Source organism: Nuphar pumila, chromosome 7, assembly GCF_984573655.1.
Source record: "Nuphar pumila chromosome 7, dmNupPumi1.hap1.1, whole genome shotgun sequence".
Lineage (NCBI taxonomy): Eukaryota > Viridiplantae > Streptophyta > Magnoliopsida > Nymphaeales > Nymphaeaceae > Nuphar > Nuphar pumila.
The window spans coordinates 125,990,938-126,018,715 of NC_143255.1; the positions used below are offsets into that span (position 1 = coordinate 125,990,938).

The window sequence follows — 27,778 nt, forward strand, 5'->3', positions numbered from 1 at the left end:
GCTCGTCGGTACGGGGTTCAACCGTTTCTGGCTCCTTTACCAGGGCTAATCGAACCAAGGATCAAATCAATGCCTTTTGCTTTGCCTAAATTTGACTGAGGAATTATTTCAGAATCTTAAACGCATATTTAATCATGCTTGTGTCATGAATTTTGAAAATGATGACTTAAATATGATGCATGCTTTAAAATCATTTTGATTTTGAAAATATTGAGAAAATACTTCAAAAGTATAATTCCAATTGAATTTTGAAAATACATTTTGAAAAGTGTTTTGAAATGACTTTAGAAATTTATTTGAAATGAAATTTGAGATAGAAATTGAGATTTGAAATTTGAAATGGAAACTGAAAAATGGAAATTGAAATAAAATTGAATTTGGATTTGAAATTGGAATTGATATAAGAATTTGAAATTGAGGGCAAAATGGGAATTTAGAAATGAATTTAGAAATTGAAATTTTGGAATTTAAAAGTAAACTTTGAAATTGGATTTTGAAATTAGAATTTGAAACTGAAATTCAGGATTTTGAAATTGAAAATAAATTTTGAAATTGAAAATAATTGAAATCAACTTGGAAAGCATATTGGAAAATATTAGAAGTAATTTTGAAAATCACTTGGAATTTGACATTTGAAATACTTTGAAAATGAAAATGATGAAATGATGTGATTTTATGATGAATGCATTTAATAAAGAAATTCAAAAAGATTTTATTTTAAAAGATGATTTTTTTGTATTTTTACATAATTTAAAACAAAATTAATCTTTAATACATTCATGACTATGGCCACAAATGCATTTCAAATTAATTTATTTTAAATTCTGATAAAAGAAGAAAATATGATGTTTTTCAAAAGGACCAAAAGTGTAGGTCAAGTTTTATTCCATAAAAGATAAAAATCCTAAGCATTGTTTGCATTCTAACTATGACCATAAATGCGAATCATCTACTTAGGGTTGTTTACCTCGTATTAAAATGATGCATGTGCCGTTCGTGTTACACCATAGTGCTTTTTGAAAGATAAGATAAAAATGAAATGCAAAGTCAATTACGAGAATTTTAAATGCAACTACATGCTCATACATTCTAATCTATACAAGAAACAGAAATTCTCATTAAATGAGATTATTACAATTTTTAAATTTAAAAATAAATAATAAAATTCTTCTAATTCAGGAGCGAGACCAAGATCTTTCACGCTTCCCTGCAAAAGACAAAATACACAAGCAGTACAAGAGAAGGACTAGAACTATATGATGCGAAACACATTGAGTGAATGCTAAAAATTAAATTGAAACAAGAAATAATGATGCTAATGGAATGCAGTTACAAGGATGAATGCAATTTCACTAAATGAAAGTTAAATGCTAATGCAAACAAATGCACAATGCAGAGACTAAACACGTACAAGTAAAATGCTAATAATGCAACAATTTCTAAATAGCACACACATTTGCAAGTAATACACACCAAACAGCTAAATGCCTAAAATTACTGTTGTACATCTCATATCCTAATCTATTTCGCAGAGTAAACTAACACAAGTAAATTGATCTTAGCAAACTCAACAACTTTAACTCACAAATCAACCTCATCAATTGATTTCATACATCAATTCTCACAGTAATTCTAATTCACCCAGTATCCTGATCTCAGCAGATCAATCAAAACTTCACAATGGATTAGATCTGAGAAGGCAGACGCCTATAAAAGACTCAGATGTGGATATACTGCCTTAAAGTGCTAATGCAAGGAATGAATGCCCAGTAATGCTGCTGTAGTATGTTCGATGCAGTGAATTAAAGTGACAGATTTTTCTTTACATTGCTGATAAAATTTGAATGCAGAGGCATCTATGCAAGGCTGATCCGATAAAGAATGATGTCTAAATTTGAAATTGCAGCAAACAATTATGTGTAGATGCTAGAATATATGCTAATGTAAACAACTGCACTACTGACGATAATCCAAATCCTCTGCAATAGAACATGTTGCAGAAGGGCAGCAACAACCATTGCTGTGAAATATGCAGCACCGCGAGAAGTGAAAATACTGTGAGATTCAGCTGAGAACCGATCTCAGTAATCCAGCAAAGCAAAGAGTTTTCACGATAGTTCAAATGATGAATTCCCAGTAGATTCAGAATTATTTTTCACGGCACAGCAGAGGAATTCCTGTTTTGCAGCAGATCCAGCAGGATTTCCGGTGAGTTAAATGAGTCATTCACAGCAGCTCAGATCTGATTTCAGATCAGCTGCTGAGAATGATTTCATAGATGAGTGAGAGGCATTTTCAAGAGTCTATTTCCACTGCAAATATGAAGACGCTTTCACGGCAGATTCAATAGATGAATTCACGGTGAAATCAAATGCAGAGCAGATGAGGATTTAACCGTGAATTAGATCTAAGCAAATGCTGGATCATGCTGCAACTTACTGGATGCTAGATGAGGGATCGATGATGCAGGTGAATGAACAAAGATGTAAATGAATGCTGTCTAAAAAAAATGCAGATGAATGCTGCTATGTTTATTGAAATAAAAGAAAGATGTAGATCTACGATGAATGAATAAAGCAATTAGAAATTGTAAATGGAATAAACCTCAAATGCAAAATGTTATGTTAGATCGATGATGCAACAACTAGAAATTAAACATGCTGTAAAAAACCAAAAGAAAAACTGGAAAAGAGAAATGAGGAAGATCTTTCCGTGGAATAGATTGAAGGAGGGATTGAGAGGAGAGGGAAAATGATGTACAGATTATAAGGTATGCATTATATATTTCAGACGATATCTATTGAATCAAATGCATCAATAATGCAGATGAAAGCAACGAACGATGTGATAATGCTGAAACAAGTGTAGAGATGTATGTGATGCAGAAATTTTCCCTTATGATACGCTTGAGTTACAGAAAAACCAGAGAAATTGTAAGAGATGAGCAGGGAAGAAAAGAGAAGAGAAGGAGAAGAAGAGAAAATGAAGAGGAAAACTTACCAGTTAGTTGGAGATTGGAGAGGTTGTTCTAATGAGATCAATTGAGATCCTCTGTAGATTCAATCCTGGAAGCTCCAGCCAAACCTTCTTGAAATATGCAGATGGAAGCAATTGCCAGCAGCAACAATACAATCTGCCTATCGGCAACCGTTTCACACGATCCAGACTTTGATTGCTTCAATTCTGATCGAGATGATCAGATCCGCCCTTAGTTCCTCGCTAGATTTGAAGATCGATTGAGAGGTTCCTGCACAGTCTCGCCGGATGGATCTCCACTGGTCAAGAAAGGAATCTCAGGAAGAAAGGAAGATGAAGGGGAAGAAGAATGAGGAAGGAAAAGAGGAGGGAAAGAGGAATAAAAGAAGAAAAGAGGAGGGAAAAGGAGAAGAGAGGAGGGAAAGAGGGAAATCATTTTCCTTTTTCTCAAAATTTTAAAAAATCATTGCCCCCTCATTCATGCCTTCCCAAGGAGAGGGTGGTTTTGAAAATTTTCGAAAATACCCTTTTAAGTTTTCAATTTTTTTTAAAAGGGGTTAGTTGCAAAAGATTTTTTGAAAACCTCTAAAATCATTTCATTATTTTTTGAAATTTTGCTTTTCTTTTTCTTTTCTTTTATTTTATTTTTAGAAAAAAGAAATATAAAATGCAAATGCTTTAAAAAATAAGATCCCGATGGAATTTTAAAAGATTTTACAAAATATTGAATTGCAAAAGAGAGTTTTTGAAATAAAAGAACAAATTTTAGATTTGGATTTTAGAAACGGATCTGGATTTGAGCTTTTGAGTAAAAAATTGAGTTTGGATCTTGAACTGAGAAAATGAAAGGAATGGATCCAAATAGAGATTGGATTCGAGTATTTGAGCCACACAGAGAATTGATTTTGAATTTTCAGATTTAGATTGAAAATAGAATGATCAGGCTCAGGATTGAACTGAGATATCTGATTTGGATCCAGGTTTGGGTTTGGTATAGAAAATGGAATTGAACTTTGGATCTCTAACAGATAAATGAATCCGAGAAATTATTAGAAATTGACCCAATTGCCCTTCTGAATGACTCAAAAAGTGGAACTTAAGGTCAGAAAGGATAATTTTTAGAATTTGAAAAATTTGGGGTGTTTACAGTGACGCCCTGCCTCTCCCCCTCTTTTTTTTTTCCAGCCTGTGAGCAAGGGGGCACTGCCCCCTGCCACCCCACTCCTTGCTGCCTATTGCCCCCCCCCCTCGTCTCCCCTTTTTCGATCGGCAGACCAAAGCCACCATTATCGGTGGCTCTGAATTTGCCAGGAAGGGGGGGGGTGTTGAGCACCCCCTTTTTCACAACCCCCTCCCCTTGTGCTTTGATCGGGGGAGGGGTGTTGTCCCCCTCCCTGCTCCCTGTTTCCTCTTCTTCGGTCAGCAGACAGGGACGATGCCCCTGCCCCTCTTCCTTTTTGGCCGGTTGGCTCTCCCTTTCGTCGGGCAAGACAGGGGTTGCGCCCCTGCCCCTTCTCCCTCTTCTCTGTTAGCGGGCAGGGGCAATGCCCCTGCCTCCTTGTTTCAGTTAGCGGGCAGGGGGCGACGCCCCTGCCTCTCCTGCCCCTTCTCATTTTCCCCTTTGTCCTTCAGCTGAGACATGTCACCGAGCTGGGCTCGGCTTGAACCGAACCCAACCAGGTCCTCTGAACCGGTGGACTGAACCTAGGCTTGGTCCTGTCCAGAGTAGGGGCCAGGCCAGGCTCGGCTTGGTAGCCGACCCCACCCCCGCTCCCTCTGTGTTCCGGGTTGGGGTCGGGCCCCTTCTCCTTTCTCTGTCAACCTGTCGGGCAGGGGCGCAACCCTGCCCTATTTGGGGTCTCGACCCCTTTTTATTTCCGAGCATTTTAGTATTTTTTGGATAAGTTCTTATCTTTTACTTTTTACAGCTCGCACAATGGATCTCGCTCGCGTCCCGAGGCCTGATTCCTTCGTCTCTTACACTCGGACGCGTGCGCAATCCCGAGACTCCCCAAGGTAGGGGAAAGTTACGCAAAAAGGACAATGAACGAACTGAATTAGGCAATTAATACTAAAATGAAAAAATGATCAATATATATGCTTTTAACTCAAGGATGCGGTTTCACGATCTTTGTTCTTTTCCTTTGTCATTTACTGCTTTCTGCTTTTACTTGGCCACTGCGCTTCAATGCACATGCATCTGCTTTCTGTCATTTATTGCTTTTGTCATTTATTGATGTTGTCTTTACTTTGCCACTGTACTTCAGTGTACAGGCTTCTGCTTTCTGTCGTTTATTGCTTTTGTTATTTACTGTTGTCTTTACTTTGTCGCCGCGCTTTAGTGCATATGCTTTTGCTTTCTGTCTTTACTTTGCCGTCGCGCTTTAGTGCACAAACTTTTGCTTTCGTATTTACTGCTTTCTGTCTTTGCTTTGCCGTCGCTCTATTACGCGCTCAGGCTATTGTTTATGCAGTTTATTTGGTTGATGTACGGTTTTGTACATTGTGCATTGCTTATGCAATTTATTTGGCTGGTGTACGATTTCATACATCGTGCATTGTTTATGCAGTTTATTTAAGCTCGTTGTGTAGTTTCACACATCGAGTCTCGCTTTATGTCAATTACCTTGCCGCTGTGCTAAAATGTGTACATACTTACACTTACTCTTAAAGACAAACTTTATGTCAATTACCTTGTCTAGCCTTTTGAAAAAGGGGATTTCATATAAGATTTAACTATTTGAAATATCCGTCGTTTCGAAAAGCAAAAATCAAACTTTTGATGTTGCAACCAAGTCTTTCGCTCAACCCCGTATAACCCTGAGAGTTACGTACAGTCGTTTGTTTTGATATTCAATAATGACTCGGATATCTCCGGCTAAAGGTACAGGACTTTGAGATTTTCTAAATAGAGTTTAGGGTTACATTGTAATAGATGTATAAATGCAACCCCGTAGGACACGCAAGAGCGTATCCTATCCTGTTTCTCAATTGCTCATTTTCGAAAGGCACAAGTTTGCATATGAGCGTTAGAGTTTTAAAGAAAAAGAATTCCTTGCGAGAATCCAGTTTTTTCTAATTACGTAGTTTTGCAAAAGCAAGGTCTGCATGCTTATGGTTTGCGAAAATGCAACTAAGCCTTCCCAAGTTGGTGCATTTGGGAGAAGTGTTTTACAATTGCATTTTGAGTTTCTGATCCAATTTGGATAACCCCGATTATGGGTATGAGCATGTGATTGGGTGCGGTTCTGTTGAGAAACTCATACCCCCATTTATCGAAACCAGTATCACGAGGCATGCGCATCATGCAGATACTGCGATAGACAGATGAGAGATCTATGGCAATCTCGTTTCATGCGAGTTGCACAAAATTGTATCCATAGTTTGAAAGACAAATCATGTCAAAATAAGATATTTGGTTACAGCGTATTCTATTTATGCACTTTTTTTCAAAGGTTGCGGGTTTGCCTGTGGGCGCTAAAATTCTTAAGAAAATGATTTCTTTTCGTGAATCCAGCTTCCCAAATGTACAGTTTTGCAAAGTAAAGTTTGAGAGCCTATAGGTTGCGAAATAACAACTAAGTTTTCTCGAGTCAGCGCATTTGAGAGAAGTGTTTTACAATTGCGGTTTGAGATTTCGATACAACTCGGATAACCCCGATTAGGTGTGTGGGCATGAGTTTGGGCGGGGTTTTTGCTGAGAAACCTGTATCATAAATAGTATCGCAAGACATGCGCAACATGCAGATATTGTGATAGATTGGACGAGATATCCGTGGTGATCTCGTATCGTGCAATTTGCACAATGTTGTTCAAGTGGTATAAAAGACTCGATCTTGTCAAACTAAATATTTGTTGCATCGTTTCTTTTTCGAAATAATGGAAATCGTTTTTTTTTTTTGAGAAACTAATACCTCTTTCATCATAGCCGTGCTTTTAGAGAAGGACATCATGTTTATACTATGATGATTGGATGAGAGGTTCGTGTGATCTCGAAGCATGCGAATGGCACTTTGTGGAAATCAGTTAAATAGTGATGTTTCACCTTCACAGGTAAGATGCTCGTGTTGGTTTAAAGGACCAGAGCATGTCAAATAAAATGATTACGTCATTTCTTTCACAACATATTAAAGCTGGGGTTTCTTTATGAGAAACCTATACTCCTCTCATCTTAGTCGTACTTTTAGATAGACACGGCATCTTAACACTACGATGATTTGATGAAAGGTTTGTGGTAACCTCACAACGTGCAAAGACATAATAATGAAATGAAAATCATATAAATGATGATGATTCACCTTTACAGGCACGATGCTCGAGTGGGTTTGAAAGACCAGAGCATGCAGAATAGGTCTTCAGTTAAATAACTCTTGACGCACCCATTTGACTCGCTGTTTTCCGTCAAAAGAGAGGATAAGATGGTACAAAAACTTCGATGAATAGGTTCTTAACAATCACCCCTTGAACAAATGACTTGGTGTCCTCAGTCATCGGAGTTAGGGGACGTGACTACCAAAAATTATCTTAGGTGGTAGATCCCATAGACTTCTGCAGAAGTTGGATGCATCCTTTGCTACGTATGCCTTTGGAAAATTCCCTCTTGGTTATTGGTTGTCCTCTTAGGAGCGGACTCAGCCTGCTACTCGAGGTATCTAAAATACATGGCATAATAAACCCTCAGATTAGTCTCAGTTTTATCTACGTTTCGTGCCTTATGCTTACCTGCAGACCAACTAATATCGAAACAAAGTTATCTTGCTCACATTACCTGTTGAATCTAGATTAGTTCATATTACTTGTCGAATTTAGATTTGTTCACATTATTTGTTGAATTATGCATCATGTATTAATTAACTGCCTATGCTAGCTTTGTTGTATTAATTGTTGAATTGTGTATCATGTGTTAAATAACTGCTTATGCTAAATTTAACGTATTACTTGTTGAACTGAGTATCATGTTTGAATTAAATGCATAATACATGTTCGCATCACCTGTTGAATTGAGTATCATGGTTGAATTAAATGCTTATGCTAGTTTTGTTCTTTATTGTCTTACTTGTGCACCTACCAGTTTTTCATAAAACTGACCCATCTTATGGGTACAAGTGACGTTAGGTTTACGAGACCGGCGATGACACGATGACGTGATGGTATCAAGATGAGTCTCTTTCCCTAATGTTTCGCTCTTGAAGACATTTCTGTAATTTAGCATAAAGGTTTTCTTGAAAATTCTTCTTTTATATAAACTGTATTTTTACTCTATTTGGTTTTGAATGTACGGAGTTTCAAATCAAAAGGTTTCTCAAGTCATGCGCCCAATGTCTGTTGACGTGTTGTTTCAAAAATACCATTTTTCACTGAAATGCCTTTTTAAAACTCTCATAAATGAATGATTATAAGGCTTTCAAGTATGGAATTTTTGGGGCGCTACAAAAAATCTAGTTGCAGATGCATTTGGAATGAATTTTAGATGACAACTAAAAATTTTGTTGCTTATCCTTACTAGTTTATGGCATATTTGTTTAAAATAATAATATTTTTAGCTTAAACAGTTATAAGCTTCATTTGTATAAGAGAGAAGGATATGTGTGGTGAATTTGTGTGAAGCAAATGTGTGGGTTCTGGTGATGTGGCCTTCCTTCCTAGGCATCAGGGAAAAAACAAAGGGCAATGATCCTGTAGAGAAGGGGGAAAGGTAGTCCCTTCTGAACTAGAAGTCACACAGATGGAGGAGAGGATATTGGAAAGAGTGAAGACAGACAAATATATCATTGGATTTATCACGATTATCTGCATTAATGTTGTTCTAGTTGTTGAAATCATTCGTTACAAATTTATCATCACCATCATGAAACTGTTGCTATTGTTGTTGTTACATTTGGATTGATAGATGGTACATGATATTATGGATTTGTTGATGTATGTGTACTGCTGGACCTTTGAGTGACCATACCATTATGATATTTAGTTTCAGAGGGGTGGCATCTTCGATCATGCACCTTTACCAAAGAAAGATCTGTGGATGTATGTTGCTTTTGAAGTTCCTAATACTCTCCTGACCAGATGTGACTGGGTTTGGATTAATAACTTTTGTGGGTCCAAAGCCCCCTTTCGGTGTAATTGGATTTGATCCATATTTTTTAGTGTAGAGATCTAAGTCAAATCTGGATATTGCTGAGTTGGCTGAGTTCTTGAATTTCAGATTGCTTTTTGAGTTTGTACATTGTTTTTCTATTCATTTGCAACTATGCAGTTTCAAGTCGAGCACAGTGGTTTGTGTTTTTGTATGTTGTCTTAATGTTAGCCTTGTGAGCATATGTGAAGTTCTGGTACTTATGTGCTGTATCTTTCTCCAGGTTTTTAGGCTTTGCGCCAAATGATGGGAAGTTATAAGGTCACCTGTTGAACATCTAACACTGCATGAAGGAACTGTCTTCCTTCCTCACAACAGCACCCTCATTTTTGTTCTCATGATTATGGGATTTTGGAAGATCCAACCGGAGATCCTTAAGCTCAACGTAATCGTCCCCCCTCCATTTCTTCTTCTTCTCCTCTTCTTTCTTCTGCTTCCTCTTGAGAAACTCCCTTCTTAACCTCCTCCTCATCCTCCTCTTTTTCTTCTTTTTGTCCTCCTGCCTGTGACATTCTCTTCTCCTTCTTGCTAACCTTCGGCAAACACGGTTCCACTATTTCTATGACATTTTTTTGTTTCCTAAAGTATCCCATATTAACTCTGCAAATTACTAAATTGTCTCTCTCTCTTTCTCTCTCAGTGCTGCAGAAGATGATGCCTAGATTAAGTATTCGATGTAGGCATCTCAATCTCCATCCTCTTAACATCATCGGGCTCACACGACCTCTCTTCACATCCACCCCTTCTTTGTACATCGAAAACCATGGGGCCCCTTCTCCTTCCGACGGTCCATCAACTGTACCACAAGCCTCTCTTCTCCTACCCTTCGAGCCAGAAGATAGAGAGAGCAGATTTGTCGGCCCTAAGAACCCCATCACCCATGTTCTCCACAACTCCTCTCCTCAGATTGTTGAAGATGTCTTCAACTTTGTCTGTCGATCCCATGATGAAGGGGATGACGAGAGGATTCGCAACCTGTGTGTAGTCCCTCCTCTTAGCAATGAACAGGTTGTCACCATCGTGTCCTTGCTTGCCGAGAAGGCAGGATCAAAACCAGCATTCTTCTTCTTCAATTGGTCAATCGGCTTTGGAAATTACCGTGCGTTCCTTCGCTTGTACTTGGCCATGGCAGGCTCGCTCATTCGCTCTCAGAATCTCAAGATGGCCCAAGAAGTCATGAGGCATATGGTTGAGAATCTCGCCAGAGTTGGGAGACTGAAAGAATCAATCGATATGGTTCTCGAGATGCAGAACCAGGGGTTGCCCCTCGACGTCCACACATTGAACTGCATCCTCAGGGTTGCGAGCAATTCGGGTTCGAAGGATTTGGTCGAGTATGCATTCATTGAGATGGTGGGGAGAAATGGGGTCTTTCCAAATTCATGTTCTTTCAAGACGCTGGTGGGCTTCTATTGCAAATTGGGGAGCATTGGGGATGTGGAGAGAGTGTTGAGGATGATGGTAGAGAGGGGAAGTTGCATAGACAATGTTGCTTTAACGGCAATCATCGACACATATTCTGCAAGAGGTTGCATTGGTAGGGTGTTTGGGATAATTGAGAGGGTGGGAAAGATGGGTTTGTTGATGAATTTGATCAATTACACGGCATTGATCAAAGGATTGTGCAGGAGGGGGAGTGTGAAACAGGCTTTTGAGGCATTGGAGGAAATGGTGGGGAAAGGAATGAAACCAAATGTTTATACTCATACCGCGTTGATCGATGGATTGTGCAAGAAAGGATGGACAGAGAAGGCATTCCGATTGTTTCTAAAGCTTGTCCGGAGTGATAATTATAAGCCTAATGTGCATACATATAGCTCAATGATCAGTGGTTACTGTGAAGAGGGGAAGATGAATCGAGCAGAGATGCTGTTGGCTAGAATGCAGGAGCAGGGGTTGATCCCAAATACTGTAACTTACACTACTTTGATTGATGGGTACTGCAAAGATGGAAATTTCGATCGAGCATATGAATTGTTGGATGAGATGATACGAAAAGGTTGCATTCCGAATATCGCTACTTACAATTCGATCATTGATGGTCTGTTCAAGAAGGGAAGAGCTCACGAAGCTCATGGTTTGATCAATTTGGCTCTTGAACAAGGATTGAAACTTGACAAATATGCATATACCATACTTATCACTGAGAATTGCAAGCGAGGAAATATGAAGCAGGCATTGGATCTGTTCGATCAGATGCGTGAGGCAGGTTGCAAGCCTGATATGCATACTTATACCACATTGATCTCTGCATTTTGTAAGCAGCAGAAGGTTAGAGATAGTGAGAGGCTCTTTGATGAAGCTCTGAGAGTTGGTTTAGTCCCCAGCAAGCAAACCTACACCTCTATGATATGTGGTTACTGTAATGAAGGCAATGTCAGTGCTGCTATGGAAATCTTTGAGAGGATGAAGGATAGCAGTTGCATCCCTGATTCCATCACCTATGGGGCCATGATAAGTGGACTCTGCAAAGAGTCCAGATTGAATGAGGCGTGCTCATTGTATGATGAAATGATAAACAGGGGATTGTCCCCTTGCGATGTTACTTCTGTCACTATCACTTATGAATGTTGTATGAAGCAAGAATCTGAAATTGCTTTGTCTTTGGTGGATAAATTGGACAAGAGATTGTGGATTCGTGCAGTTACTATACTGATCAGAAAGCTTTGCAGTCAAAATAAAGTTGATTTAGCGACACTGTTTTTTTGTAAGCTATTGGATAAGAATGTGGCTATGGACCCTATAACTGTAACTGCATTCACGAATGCATGCTACAGTTGCAACAAGTATTCTATTGCTGCTAAAGTTTCTGAAATGTTTGCCAATGGGAATTGTGGTTCTTTTAAAGATGTATTGTAAAAAGATGAGATGATGATGATATGAACTGCTAATTCCTTTAAAGATCTTGGTTGTTGATGGCAGTCTTGTACTGCTTAGCTTGATGATGGCCACTCCAGTCACTCGGTCGCCATTGCATAATTATCTAAGAAACCTCTTCTCGGTCTGTTGTGGTGATCAGATTCCCAGTGTGTGTGAGAAATTGGTATAATTAAATTGCTGACTAATTTTTTTTGTTGAAAATCAATTTAACACTTTAACTAATTATCAACTTGCAGGTTTTGGCTTTTAAGAATGTTCTGCAGAAGACAATGAGTTTGCTGCAAGGCCCTCCTGGCACAGGGAAGACGCTGACTTCTGCAACTATTGTGTATTCTCTATCACACGGTCACTTCATTTTGCCCTCCGTACCCCTGTCACGTGGGTCTCCATGTTGACATACGTCAACACTTGACAAACCATCTTACCCTCCATACATAAAAGTTTGTATCCAATTTATAATTTATAATTTACAATTTATAATTATATTTTTAGTATATAATATATATTTTAGTTATAACATATATATTTAGATTATATTTAGTTTATTATGAATTTATTTTCTCTCTCTCTCTCTCTCTATATATATATATATATATATATATATATATATATATAGAAAAATGGGACCATGCTAAATCCATTTGGTGCTAAACCATGTGCTAAATGGGTTTTTGGGATTCTCAGGTGCTTTTTATGCGGTTTCTGCTCCATAAATGTGTTGGGCATGGTGGATTTACTAAGAATCCACATCTGGATCATGTGTTTTAGATGAAAAAAATGATGTTTGGAGCCTCAAAACTTTGAAAAGATTTTAGACGGTTGATTTTTTGAACTGTAAAAAAATCCACCCATGTGTTGGTATCAAATGCTTCAAGAGCTGATCCCTGTAAAATTAATTGCATAGATCACATCTGTACGGTCAACATTTAACAATAAAATAAAAAAAAGCTCAAAAAATGCATATAGAAGCTGTTTACCACCAAATACGTTTTGCACAGACCCATCTCTCTCTCTCTCTCATACCTTTGTTCTCGTACCCATGTTACATATCATGTATTATATAGCCAAACTAGGTTAGGTAGGCAAATTTTAAAATTTTGTAATATACTTCGATGCCATCCTAAAACTTTGGTTTTCTATATCTTTACACTCTGTTATACATGAATATATATACAGCAACGTAACTGTTACAGATAACGACTTTCCTAAAATAAGATATATGTTATATCTGACCTTTATCTCTTTACATTCTCCCTCGGCGCCTCTATACTTAGCAGGCCCAACTTGCTAACGTTATATCTGAAGTTTTTCTGGCTTAGTACTTTGGTAAATATATTTGCTCTTTGAGCTTTACTTGGAATATATTCGGTGGAGAAGATGCCTGTCATTATTTTTTCTCATCCAACTCTATATGTTTTGTTTGTTCTTGAACCACCGGATTAGCTGTTATATGCATCGCAGCTTGATTGTCACAATATAAAAATGCCAGTTTTTTTTTTTTACAACCAAGGTCTTCAAGGAGATATGTCAACCATACAACTTCACAGGTAGCCGCTACCATGCTTCTAAATTCGGCTTCTGTCGAGGATCTAGATACAACTGCCTATTTTTTTGTTTTTCAAGATATGATATTATCACCTAGAAATGTGCAATATTTTGATGTAGATCTTTTTGATATAGGATAGCTTGCCTAGTATAAATTTACATAGTAACTCAATTCAAGATTGTTATCTGATTTCAACATGATGCCTTGTTCATGTGTTCTTTTTAGATATCTCAATAGCTTGGTAGCAGCTTCTCAATGTTTTTCTTGTGATTCATGCACGAATTGACTAAGTATATGAGCGGTATATGTAATATCTGGACTAGTAATGACAAGATAAATGAGCTGACCAACTAATCTCTTGAAATTTGCTGCATTTGCGACTAGGTTTCCACTATGATCAAACTTCTTTTATAGTTCCATGAGTATTTATGATGGTTTTGCCCCCAAATATCCTGTTTTCTTTAACAAATCAAGAACATATTTCCTTTGATTGAGAAATATGCCCTGTCTTGACCGTGCCACCTCTATGCCAAAAAAATATCTCAACTTTTTTAGATTTTTGATGTGAAAAGTTTTATCAAAAAGTTCTTTCAGCTTCTCAATTGTTATATCATTACTGCCTGTCAAAATGACATCATCTACATAAACCAAAATAAATATTTCATGCCCAACATATTTTCTGAAAAATAATGAATAATCTGCCCGATATTGTATGAAACCAAACTTGATAAGGGTGTTTGAAAATTTTGCAAACCATTGTCTGAATGCTTGTTTGAGCTCATATAGAGATTTATTTAGTCTACATACTCGAGTTTCCCCCTATCGATGATATTTGAGAGGCAAATTCACGTCTAATTGATGGAGATCCCAATGACGTTTGGCAACGATGGATAACAAACATCTCATAGTGATTAGTTTGGCAATGGGGGAAAAGTGTCGTGATAGTCCAATCATTCTTGTTGGGTATAGCCTTGCACCACTAAACGAGCCTTGCAGTGTTCTATGCTTCCATCAAACTTGTATTTAATTTTATACATCCATTTGGACCCAATAGCGTGCTTCCCTGGTGGCAGGGACATAAGAGTCCACATGTTATTTGCTTTCAGAGCCCGCAACTCAGTGTCCATGACAACCTTCCACCTTTCATCCCTCATAGCAGCGAAATAATCCTTAGGTTCTTCATTTGTAGAAATGGAGGCTAACAAAACACGATAAGAGGTGGAGAGTTTTAAAATTTTTAGAAAGGTAGATATGGGATGAACGATAGAATCTTGGGAGTTAGGCAACGAATGGCCATAGAGAAGAGCTTGGTTGCATTCATAATACGATAGATAGGCGGGTCTAGATCGGATCAGTGTAGACTGTCTAGCCTCCAAATTATTGGAAAGACCAGAATGACTATGGTCACTAGAGTTTGGGCATGGACTGGGATCTTGAAACACATTTTCAAGAGGGAATTGAAATGGTGTATGTCCTCAACCGGATTTGGTAATATAGTTTTATCAATTTGTTTGAAAAAAATTTAAAAAAATTATGGATCCTTAAAAGGGAAAATAGTTTCATGAAATACTACATCTCGACTAAGAAATATATTATTTGTTTCTAAATAAAAAACCTTGTACCCTTTTTTACCAAAAGGATACCCTATAAAAATACATTTTATGGCTTGAGTGTCAAATTTTGTTTTAGAACTATGATGTGCAAAACATAAACACCCAAAAACTTTAAGATGATCATATTTTACCTTGGACCCATAAAGAACTTCATGGGAAACATGGGTGTGTGATGAAGTAATGATAAGAATGCGGTTGATTAAGTATATTGTGGTGAGAATACATTCACCCCAAAATTTTCTCAGCATATTAGCTTGAAATTTAATGGCGTGAGCAATTTCTAATAAGTGAATATTTTATTTCTATAATGCCATTCTGTTGGGGGGTTCCAATGCAAGAATGTTGGTGTAAAATTTTATTTTTATGCAAAAAATCTTGAGTTTCATGTGAAATTTTTTTTGTTCCATTATCAGATCGAATTTGTTTCACATGTCTGTTAAACTGAATTTCGATCATTTTAATAAAATTTCTCAAAATTTCTTGTGTTTGAGATATGTATCTCATCAAGTAAACCCATGTAGCCTTGCTAAAATCATCAACTATAGTTAAGAAAAATTGTGAAAGATATCACATTATAAGCTCCCCAAATATCAAAATAAACAAGTTCAAAAATTTCTTGTGAATGGCTTTCACTGGTGGGAAAGGGTAGTCATGTGAATTTGGCAAGAGGACAAATTTCACACATATCTTGTTTATTTTGAATCAAATCACAATCTTTAAATAAAGATTTTAAACGAAAATTGGAAACATGACCCAAACGCATGTGCCACAGGTTTATACGATCTTTACTTATTAAAGTGGTGCCTATCATACTACCACCATCATCAAGAATATAAAGTCCCAAGCATTCTCTACCCGATCCAATCGTCTCCTTCTTCTCCTGGTCCTGTATTTTACATGAAGAAGAAGAAAAAATAGCATTATAATTGTAGGATTGACAACGTTTAGATATGGAAACAAGATTTAACTTGAATGATTGAACAAATAACACGTTATAAAGAATTAAATTTGGGGTCATATTGACTTGACCAATATGAGAAACTGAGGTAAGTGTTCCATTTGAAAGTTTGATGGGTTTGAGGCCAATGTGTTTTTGGATGTGAGTCAGCGGGAATAAAGAACAACACATATGATTGGTGGCTCCAGTATCCAAAATCTAACTAGAAGAATGAAGAGGTGAAAAACAAGAAATGCTATTACCTGCCATGCTCACCATTGGATTATCTTTACCTGCCTCGAGAAGGGATAAAAGTTGGTTGTACTGATCTAAGGTTAACTGAGGAGCAATGGGCATGGATTTTTTTGACCCTGAATCAATATGTGATGCATTGGCAACAACTTGAGAATTAGAGAGTGGCGAAAATCTATGTAAATGATAACATTTGTCATTTACGTGCACTACTTTTCCACAATGAGCACATTTAGGTCTCTCTTTTCTTTTAAACCGATTCTCATGCTGATTTTTTTGAAATCTAATATTTTTTTCAGCATCCGTGGCCATATTTTCTTTCATGAGTGAAGGAATACGAACATCACTTTGTCGTTCTTCTTGAAGAAGAAGATTATAGGCTCTATTGATGATCGATAGGGGATCCATAACAAGGATATTGCTTCTAATTCCCGCATATGATTCATTTAACCCCATGAGAAATTGAATTAATTTTTCATTTTGCCTATAATCCGCTAAAGCCTTAGCCGCTTCACATGAGCAGGTTGGCAATGAAAGTTGAATACTGAGTTCGTCCCAATATATTTTTAACCTTGTATAATAAGCGAAGATGGATAAATTATCTTGACAAAATATCACAATGGACCGTTGTAACTGAAACATATGAGGTCCATTCACTTGAGTGAAACGCTCGTGGAGTTCGCACCATATTTCTGCTGCCACTACAAGAAAACTGTTAATTAGCGACGAAAATTTATGACAGATTAGCTAGAGAAAACTTTCTTCATGAATCCGTCGCTAAGTAGCGACGGATTAGCGATGAAAGTTGTTTTATCGCTAATCCGTCACTAATTAGCGATGGATTAACGACAACAATTTTTTTGTCGCTAATTCTCAATACAAGAAAACATTTTAGCGAGGGAATTTTTTCGTCGCTAATCCCTCGCTAATTTTTTATTTAAACCGAGCGCAAAATTTTCCCTCTCTCCCCGTTCGAAATTTAAATCCACCGCGCTCGATTTAAATCGACTTTGATGATGCAGAGTGATCGCTGTGCAAGTCAGTTCATGGTGGACGACGATGATGCAGAGTGATCGCTGGAGGACGGCGACGCCGGAGAGCACGCCGGTTCACGGAGGACGACGACGCCAGTTCATGGAGGACGGCGATACCGGTTCACGGAGGATGACGACGCCGGTTCACGGAGGACGGTGATGCCGGAGAGCACCGGTTCACGGTGGACAGTTCACGGAGGACGGCGACGCCGCCGGTTCACGGAGGACGACGACGCCGGTTCACGAAGGATGACGACGCCGGTTCACGGAGGATGGTGACGCCAGAGAGCATCGGTTCACGGTGGACAGTTCACGGAGGACGGCGACGCCGGTTCACGGAGGACGACGACGCCGGAGAGCACCAGTTCACGGAGGATGATACAAGTCCGGCGATGAGGCAGAGCGATCGTTCTGTGCAATGCCTGTCGGGTGCGGTATAAGTCCGGCTTATTGCTGCCAGAATACCGCCCGACAGGGATCAATTTTTTTTTATTTTTATTTTTAAATTTAGCGATAGATTAGTGACGAATAATGTCCGTCGCTAAGCTGTCGCAAATTAGCGACGGAATTAACAACAGATAAGTTTTTTCGCTATTTAGCCAGCAAAAATTCGCGATGGCCTCTATCCATCGCTAATCCGTCGCTAAATAGTTTAGCGATGGCTTAGTGATGGATATAGTCCGTCGCTAATCCACGATTTTCTTGTACTGTGCTGATTTGGCATATATGACACTTTGTGCAACTTCTTTAATGAGAGAGTTAAAAAGCCAAGAAAAACTATATTATTTCATCTAATCCATGGCATAGCATTTGGAAAAGAAGCATATGGTTCAGAAAGGCTATCGTCAACAAAAGTCATCTTATTTTTTTGCTGTTAAGGCTACTGTCATGGCCCGAGTCCATAATGCATAATTATCTCCTATGAAAAGATTTGAGACCAAAGCTTGTCTCGGATTGTCTGAATGGTGAAGAAAATAAGGATTATTGGTATTGTTAGTGAACTCAACATTATCGGAGTTCATTTGAGATGACGACGCTGACCCAATGCCCATGATGATGGCAAAAATTTTGTAAACAAATTTACCATTAAATTTGATCTACTATTCCGTTGGTTTAGAAGGCCAAAGAAGAGTAGTTATGCCGCATGCAATGGAGATCAGTGGCAACAAGTCGCCGAATGTAGATGCTCTTCAAATCAAGAGATGTAATCTGCAGATCAAATTCTGTAGAAGATCGATCAACCGGTTGAGTTCTTGAAAACAAAACTTGCAGATTATGTAAAGAGAGACTGTGGACGAAGAACCAGCCAAATGAATGGGTTGTAGATGATGAATCAGGCAAATGAATGGACTGATTCCGAACACTCTGCAAATCGAGCTTGATCTCGGTCTATATAGACGTATGCACTTAAAATAAGTGCAGGTCCGTTCAGAACATCGTCTGCTTTGATACCATGAAAAGTGGGATATGACACACAAAATGAAAGTGAGAAAGATAAATTTCATTGATATCTTTACACTTTACTGTACATGAATATATATAACGTAACTGTTACATATACGATTAGGATAAGCACACAGTAAAAAGGTAGTTAACGACTTTCCTAAGATAAGAGATATGCTATATCTCTTAATTATTGGTAGACCTTTATCTCTTTACAGTTGCATGTGCTCCTCACCGTTCTGTGTTTCTATGTGATTGTTGTTTAGGTCTTGGTCTGTGTTCCAAGTAATGTGGCAGTTGATCATCTTGCTAAGAAGACAAGTGTGACTGCTTTTAGGCCCTGTTTGGAAACTGCCAGTTGGTGGCAGCTAAGGATGAAGTTATGGAATCCCCAAATTTTGTGGTTTTATCAAATTCACATGGTTGTTTGGGACATGTGGAACGGTTCAGCTGGGGATTTACCGCTTGTGCTGCTGAAAAGCTGAAACTAATATTGGAAGAGCATTGGGAAGGACATCAGTATGGGAGCTGTAGTATATGACAACTACCATCTAGGTGGGAAGTGAAATGTGGAACTGGAGGTGTCAAATATCACCCTAGTTCCATCATTTCTTACAACTGCATCCTTCCCAAACAACTTTGGTGCTGGGTCTTCCCCACTTCCCACTCTAGTTACTTCCGATGCCTGGTTTCCAAACAGGTCCTTAATGTAGTTGCATGCATTGAAACATTTTCTTTTTCCCTTGATTTTTTTGGAGTATTTTATGGCATCCATTTACTGTTGCTTAATATACCTTAATTTGGATTTATGTATTCTGTAACTTCTGAATGCTTTTATTGATATTATTGAGTGGAGAAAAGATGAGTTTCTAGAGATTTTGTCTTCTATTGTTATTTTTCGGTGGGGATTTTACCTTCTTTTTTTTCCTTTTATTTGTTGAGTTTCCCATTCCCTTACTGATGGTTTTTGGCTGAGTTGTTAAAGTTGCTAGTTACATGCAAATCTAGTGCCTCCTTTGGGCTTCTGTATTTCTTTGGAAACTTGTTAGTGTTTCGTGCTGTAAGCTTTGTATTTGTAGAGTTGGTTATTGCTGATTGTTCTATCTTTTTTTTTACCTCAATGGGATTTATACATAATTTGCTATGGATCTATGGAATGTTGTTATTAAGCTTTCACCTTTTTTTGATGAAGAAGTTTCACACCAAAGCAGCTAATCTTCGGGTGGGGTCACCGACACTCAAGCCCTTATGGAGCCCACCAGTGAAAGGCACCCGCACACCTGGTGTGAATCAAACCTGGGATGAAGGTGTCAACACTTTCTCGTGAGGCCCATTGCCACTTAGGCGACTCGGGCGGGTGTGAAAAGCTTTCACTTTCGTGGCCTTTTTTAGAAAAAACTCACAGAGAGCAATTTTCTCTCATTTGGAAGGGTAGAAAAAACCTTACGGTTTTTTTACTTTGTATCACTTTTCCTACATCTTTTTAACTTTCAAACCTGCCCTAGGCAGGAGGCCAAGAGAAAGTTGGGCCTAGGGAGTGATAGAAGTTAAAAATGATGACCAAAAGGTTGGAGAGAAAAATATGTTGTATGTCCTTCCTATCCACAACATCAGGAAAAATATGTTGTATGTCATGCCACAGCATGGCTTCATGGAAGAGGCTTAGAACGTTGCAATGGAAAATCACTTCGTTGGGAAGAATCTAGCATGGGCTGTAATTGACTAGCATGGTAGTTTATGCTTGTTACAAGAACGGTCATGGTCAAAACCATAATCAAAATGGTACCAACTAATCTTCTTATATATCAATTTTCAATGGATTGGACCATACTATCTACTGAAGGTGAGTTCAATTTAATGCCCTACAGAAAGTAGGATGCCGTAGGAATACCTAACCGATGGACCAAGAAGCCAGAAATGTGAGCACCTAACCAATGGGCCATGAAAGCCAATTTCAAAAGCAAGAAACTAGTTTAAGAAAGAAACTCATTTATAAATGCATATGAAACTCATCCCCAAGAATATAGGAAACCTGTACCAAGGTTTCATCTATAAATGCATATGAAATTCGTTCATAAGAATATAGGAAACCAGATTCTTAGTAAGTGAAACCAGAACCAAACTTGGTTTCATCTATGATGGTGGCTATAATTGTATCCCTCTCAAACAAGGTAAGAGACAGGGGATAATAGGACCTCCACAACCTTCTCTTACACCTTTCTTATATGTGTGGATCTAGCTTACCTCCATTGAAACCATTAGCAGGTTTCTTTCACTTCCATTAAGACTGCCACCGGAGATTGTTTCTTTTTTGTAATCTAAATATGATTTTTGTACTTATATCAATTTCATGATTGAGTTTTGAGAAGACACGCAAGAGATCATTGTCATACTTGAATTTACTTTTCATAAATTCTTGTAAGAGGCAACCCCTTAAATCGTTTAACTTGAGATTGTTGTATGTTTTTTCTTTATTTAATAATTGCCTTAAAATATTGCTTTCAATATTTTGCTTTTACATATTACTTTGAAACATTGGCTAGGTGATATTTTGATTTTTGTTGCTTTTGCTTTTCTTAGCATTTCTTTTGTCATAATATATATAATATATATGGCGGTATTATTCTTATAATATAAATGGTAAGATGTAATTTTCATAAACTCATACCATCGTCAAGGAAACCACATTACTAAAATATCTTATCAATGTCTATTAGAAACTCATACCAAAATTTTTAGATACATGTTTCAATAAAAACATACCCAAAACTTTTGAAGGCCTTGCTTTCCGGTTCCCGAACCTGTCTCTGGCAACTATAGGTAAAACCCTTGAGGTCCCCCCTGCCCATTGGGGAGGACATCTAGCTTCAACCTTACTGCAATAGATGTCACTCATGGATTTTGAACTTGTGACGTTCTGTCAACTTGGTGAGATTTACTCATCAGATGTCATTTGTGCACAAGTAATGTTGCCTTTCTTAAATTTGGTTTTCAATTTCAACTTGCTAATGATTTGTTTAAGTCAAGGTTTAAACACCCTTCACCCCTCTGCCTGGCCTGATAGCCCTCACCTCCACCCCTCTGCCTGGCCGCCCTCACCTCCACCCCTCTGCCTGGCCTCCCTCACCTCTATCGACCTCGCCTCTGTCTGCCCCTCTGGCAGCTGCGCAAGAGAGAGAGAGAGAGAGAGAGAGAGAGAGAGAGTCTGGCGGTCGATACATTTTTTATTAATTTGTTCCCCTCATCCCTGATCTTTTCGTAACAGGGAGTGAAATGAAATTAACACACTTTTATTAATTTGTTCGCCGCATCCAACGTTTGTTAAAAATGAAGTTCTTTTTGTGATTTTTGTCCTGCACGATGCGCCATAAAGTGTGCTGTTAAGGTGTGTTTGATTCACTAGACAAATTTCACCTGGACACACCAAATGGCTAAGACTTATGAGTTGCACCCCAGTGTGCAACTCTCATACATCCTTTTGAAATATAAAGGGGCTGGAAGCCAATGGACTCTGCTGTAACAGCTTGGTTCCTGCATTACACATATCAAACAGGGGACAACACCCAGGCAGGGACTGGTCTGTCACAACTCGGTTTCAACCCATGATTCAAATGTGCCCTTAGGGTTCATGTGTCAAGCAGAAACTTGTTACTTTTTTTTTTGCAAACACTCACTGCAAACAATGCATTTTCAAGGGCACCATTACAACAACACAAAAAGAAGTAGCCCTTGAAATCAAGGAGTGACCACCCGTTTTCTGTGATAACATTTGTGCTGGGTTCTGAGTGAGAAAACACAGTCTTAGGTGTGCATTTGTTTCATGTTCTTTCCTATGAAAAAGACCTCTTTCATAAAATTACCAGGAAGTGAAATGGATATAGAAAGCTATGCGTGAAGTATGAAGTTGGGAAGCTAATGTTTAAAAGTAATATGAAGCGTGAAGAGGGATTCGTTCTGAAAGCCATTTTGAAAGTGTATGAAAAGCTAAAAAAACAAATGTGAAGGAAGCAAGGGGGGAAACAAAGGAAAAAGCAAGGGGAAGAGAAGGGAAAGTGAAATAATAATAATAACATGAAAAAAGCACAAAAAACAAGGAGGGAGGAAACGTTTTCTATAATCTTGGTCACAATAGGTTCTTATGGGAAGCACAAAAACAAAAGTACCATACTTGGTCACAATAGGTTCTTATGGGAAGCACTTTCTCTCTTGGGCCAATGTTGTTAGTATCGGTATTGGCCCTGAATCGTTTGGCCAACTATTCAAGTGAATCGATTGATACTGATTCTCAAGTGAATTGCTCTGAATCGGCTAAAAAAATAATTCAAAAATAATGTGTCAATCAGAATGTGACAAGTGTTAAAACCATTAGCATAATATTAAAAAATTAATTTTAAATATTTTTTATATTTATTAAAATAAAGCCGATTCATGTTAATGTCATATCGATTTTCTGCTGATACGATACATATGGGCCAATACAGTTGGATTCAGGCCTATACTGACAACATTGCTTGGGGGGGGGGGGGGCGTCCCTTTCAATGAAAAGTTGCTTTTGTTGCAAAGATGAGGAGTGTTCCGAACTGCTATGTTTTTCACCTTTTTGTTCTTCGAAGCCCGCGACACTGCGAATGGGCGAGTCAAATTACAAAACTATACTGGCTTTTCTGCCTTTGGGACACATTTAGCTTTTGGCATTTAAAGACAATTCCTACACAAAACAATCCTAGCGAACTGTGTGTGTGCAATTAATGTTATTTGGTGCAATTAATTATCTTTATCTTAAAATTAGTATAATTAATTAAGTAATTAAAAGTAATTAACAAGTTCCCATTTACCGAAGTTACTATGTGATTTCTAGAATTTTACTTTTTATTTTATTTTTTATAACTTCCTAATGGGCCCGGCGGGCCTAAAATCCTGGCCCAATCCCAACCCATGGCAGGCCTCGTTGCCCACCCCTAGGGGCTTGTAGCACCGAGTTTGGTAAGAATCTCAATGGATCAGATATCTGCTGAAATGAATCCATTTATTATATGCGAGATCTGAAAAGCCACAATAGGATCCGGTACTACAGAATCTTGATTTTTGAGACCCAAATACAAGCAAAAGCAAGTGATTATTATACATATAGGGGTTTGTACGTGATTGACTTGGATTAGGTTGTGACCCTCGTTGAGTTATTTGGATCTGAACCATATTTGATGAGGTTGGATGTGGTTAAGCAGGCTTTCTATGCTTCAAATCACTCTAATTGGACCGTTCACTTTCTTGTGCACCGATAGCGCTGGATAATCACACAATCCGGATGGACCCGTTAGAAGCTAGGACCTGGGCCTGCAAGCTAATTAATAGGAGCTTGGTGCAAAATTGGATCCCATCCAAGACTTTTGTAGTCGGATCTGGATCATGGGCTGAAACCAATTTGACTCAATCGGGAATTTCCCTTATTTTCTGAAGAGAATCAAGCAAATGTCAGGCAGGTTTGCAGCTGGAAACTTGACCGGCCGAGTTGGATTTTGATGCCAACGGGTTCAAGTAAGATTTGGATATAGATAGAAAAGTTTTTATCAAACCCAGATCTCATTAGTTGTTTACGATAATTGAAGCACGTTACGTTTACATGCAAACATGTTTGGATGTGGATCAGATTTGGATTCAAAAAATGAAATCCAAATCCGACGCATTTTAACAAACTGGAACATACTCGTTTTTGGTATTATCTCAGCAAAGGAAATTCCCAGGAGAAACTGTTTTTTTTTCAAGAAAATATCGAGAAAAATCTGGGCACATTAAAAAAAAAAATAATGTTAAAGAACTAGTGAAGTCATGATAAAACCCAATGATAAATTGGGTCTAAGGCATTTCCAATCCATTGCATGAAGAGTTTGAAATAGGGATGAAAATGGGTTGGATTTGGTCTGGATTTGAATCTGAAATATAAACAGTACGTTCTAATCTTCATCCATATCGATGAGGTATGGTTGAATCCAGATAAAAAAAAACATGTGGTAATATTGGACCTAAAAAAAGGGAATAAAAATAAGCTATTTACGTGTAGAAAATGCAATCAAGTTGGATATTTGATTCGGGTCAATTCCATATCTGACTTAAAATGCTGACAGGTAGGCTACCAGAGCTTTTCACGATCAACTAAGCTAGCTAACTGTTGGTTACTATTCACTCAAAATAGCCAAATCTAACCTGAATCCAAAAAGTAATCCGATTGAACAGATCTGAATCTGATTTGAGTGCACATTCAGATTTTACTTAGATGATCCAAATCCGAAAATAACACGTAAGACTCAGATCATTTATCTGACCGTATCTGATCTGTTTGCAGCCCTAGTTTGAAAGTTTGCAGTAAAGTAACATGTAGTCATAGATGCCCAAGAGGGATCCACCTTCCAGTTAGGTGCAATTGTGGTTTGACACGTGACATGGGAGAACTATGGTTTGAAACCCACAAGGGATCTGATGCAACCTCTCAAAACTTGAGATTGCAAAAAATAGCCAGATTATGCCTATACCTACTGACCTGCATAGCTAAGCAAGGAAAGTAAATAATAATGAAAAATAACCATTAAGTTACAGAAAAAATCAAATAAAATAACAATAGTTAATCATCCATCGACCACCTCAGAAAATCCTATGGTGTGCAGTTTTAGAGAACATAAAAATAACCCTAATTCAAAATTGGATCTTAGGTAGTTCCATTACGTAATAAAGATTCAAATTTAAATTAAAACCCAAATGAAAAACTAAACTAGAAACTATATCCAAATGGATCTTTTGTGGACTTGGATTGCACGTTGGTCTACTCTTGCATCATTATCTTTAGATTGAAGAAAACCCACTGATATAATGATCGGGAGGATCTCTTCCGAACCTTGCAACACCCTAGCACAATTACAAAGCTAAGAAACTATGAAAACATAAAAAATAACAGAAAACTGCATGAAAACCATCTAAAATCACTCATAATTATTAATTTAGCTCTCTTTTTCCCTCTCTATAATGAATATATATATAGTGAACCCAGAGGGACCCTAAAAACCCTAATCCTCTTAGGGATCTGAGATGGATTCGAAACTCAAGTAAGATCTAAACAAGATCCAAATAATAATATCCAACTAGCATAATTAAAAAAAAAATGAATAATTAAGATGGATCCAAATGAACCCAATAATGATTCGTCCCCACTCCTGTATATTCTTTTCGTGTTAAAAAAGACTTGCCCTCAAAGTTAAATTTAGTTTGTGTTTTTTTTTCAATTTTGCTATATTGTTCATGCCACATAAATACAATATGTTATATGAACATGCCAAATATGACCCTTACGGAAAAAGACAGACATGCTCTTGCCAAACCAATCATAATCATCCATCATGTCTCTACGTAGAAAAAGATCAAATGAATCATACATATCCAATAAAGAAATAACTCCAATATGAGGTACCCATCACTCCATACTCTATGATGCACCTTGGGATTCGAGAAAATGCTTCATGACGTTTAGGGAAATTGTGTAGGTATTATTGGATCAGGATATTAGGTTTGGTTTGAGATGGTTCATTGTGGCCTAGATTCAATAGGTTTTGGGTATCAATTGTGATAAAGAGAAGCTCTTTGTGATTTGGATCTAAGTAATTTAGGTTCATATCCAAATTGGGTTCATGTATGGATGGATCAATGGATTCTAGTTTGGGTTTTGAGAGATCCAATAAACTGGATTTAATTAGACCAATTATGAGATTTTGGTTTCAAATCTTCTTTCATTGGACATAGGTCTTTATGAAGGTTGTGGGTAACTTCTATTGGATGTTTATCTGGATTTGTCAAAATGGTAACTCTCAAAATGCTATCCTGGACATGATTCTCGGATGGAGCGATTCTGGGAATTGATTTCTGTTAATCTTTTCCTTGATAATCCAAGGATATCGTAGGATTTAAATTAGCAGTTCAAAATTTATTTCATACTTATCTTTTGGTTGTTACCTTATTTGTGAATATATGCCGTACATAAATATACACATGCTGAATGAAAGTAGCATCACATTCTTTTTTCTGTTCCTTATCAAGTCTCTTAACATGGTATCAAAGCCAGATCTCTTTGTCTGGTATTCTCCATTGAAGATCTACGGTTGCCTCAATCAGCTTCTTCTTCTTTCAACCATCGTCTGTGGATCAAAGGAGGGTACATATCGCCCTTGGCGCCCCTCAACACCGACCGTCGGATCCTTCAAATCTGACACAGAGCGTCGCCGTCCACCGGATCCCCTCCTCCAAATCTGGTTTTGCTATTTGGTTCATATTGCTTTTCCCCTTTCTGCTGCTGCTGCTACAGTGTCGCCTCTTCTGCATCTTGCGATATTGCTGGGAAGGAAAAACACCACCAGAACTGTTTCTTGACTGAGAATCTCAAAGTGGGATAGGCACTTAGAGCATGGCGTCTGTAACTCAGACCATTGGCACTGCAAACCCATCCTCTCTATTGGTCGTCATGTAAGCAGCAAAACAACAGTTTTTCTCGCTGCAGATTTGCTGACCATCGTGTGTTCACTGAGCAACATATCAAACCTAACGTTGTTATCATCGTTGCTGTTGACCACCGTTGTCACACTGTCGTATCTCTGCTGCTGCACCATATCTGTCCACTCCAGTGCTGAGCTGTGAGATCAAGCTACTCACAGGCGAAGAACTATTGCATATTCTGTTAGCCGGCTACTAAATTGCATCCAAAAAGGACCATGGCAGGCGAAAATATCGAGTCATACCTTCAATCTCAAAGCAAAGAAACTGAGAATGATAGCCCATACTACATCCATCATTCGGACAACCCAGGTACCATGCTCGTTTCTCATTATTTAACGGAGGATAACTACCCTACATGGCGAATTGCCATGATCACGACATTAAACGCCAAAAACAAAATGGGATTTGTCGATGGATCAATCCCAAAACCAG

The 27,778-nt window shown here is 38.0% G+C and overlaps 1 protein-coding gene across 1 annotated transcript; it reads left to right on the forward strand.

Moving 5' to 3' along the window:
• The first annotated feature begins 9,760 nt into the window (after positions 1 to 9,760).
• Positions 9,761 to 12,010, forward strand: LOC149833399 (Pentatricopeptide repeat (PPR-like) superfamily protein). The gene has a single exon (XM_090013426.1). It carries the CDS (start codon positions 9,761 to 9,763, stop codon positions 11,966 to 11,968), a length of 2,208 nt encoding a protein of 735 aa, XP_089869552.1. The 3' UTR covers positions 11,969 to 12,010.
• The last annotated feature ends 15,768 nt before the right edge of the window (positions 12,011 to 27,778 follow it).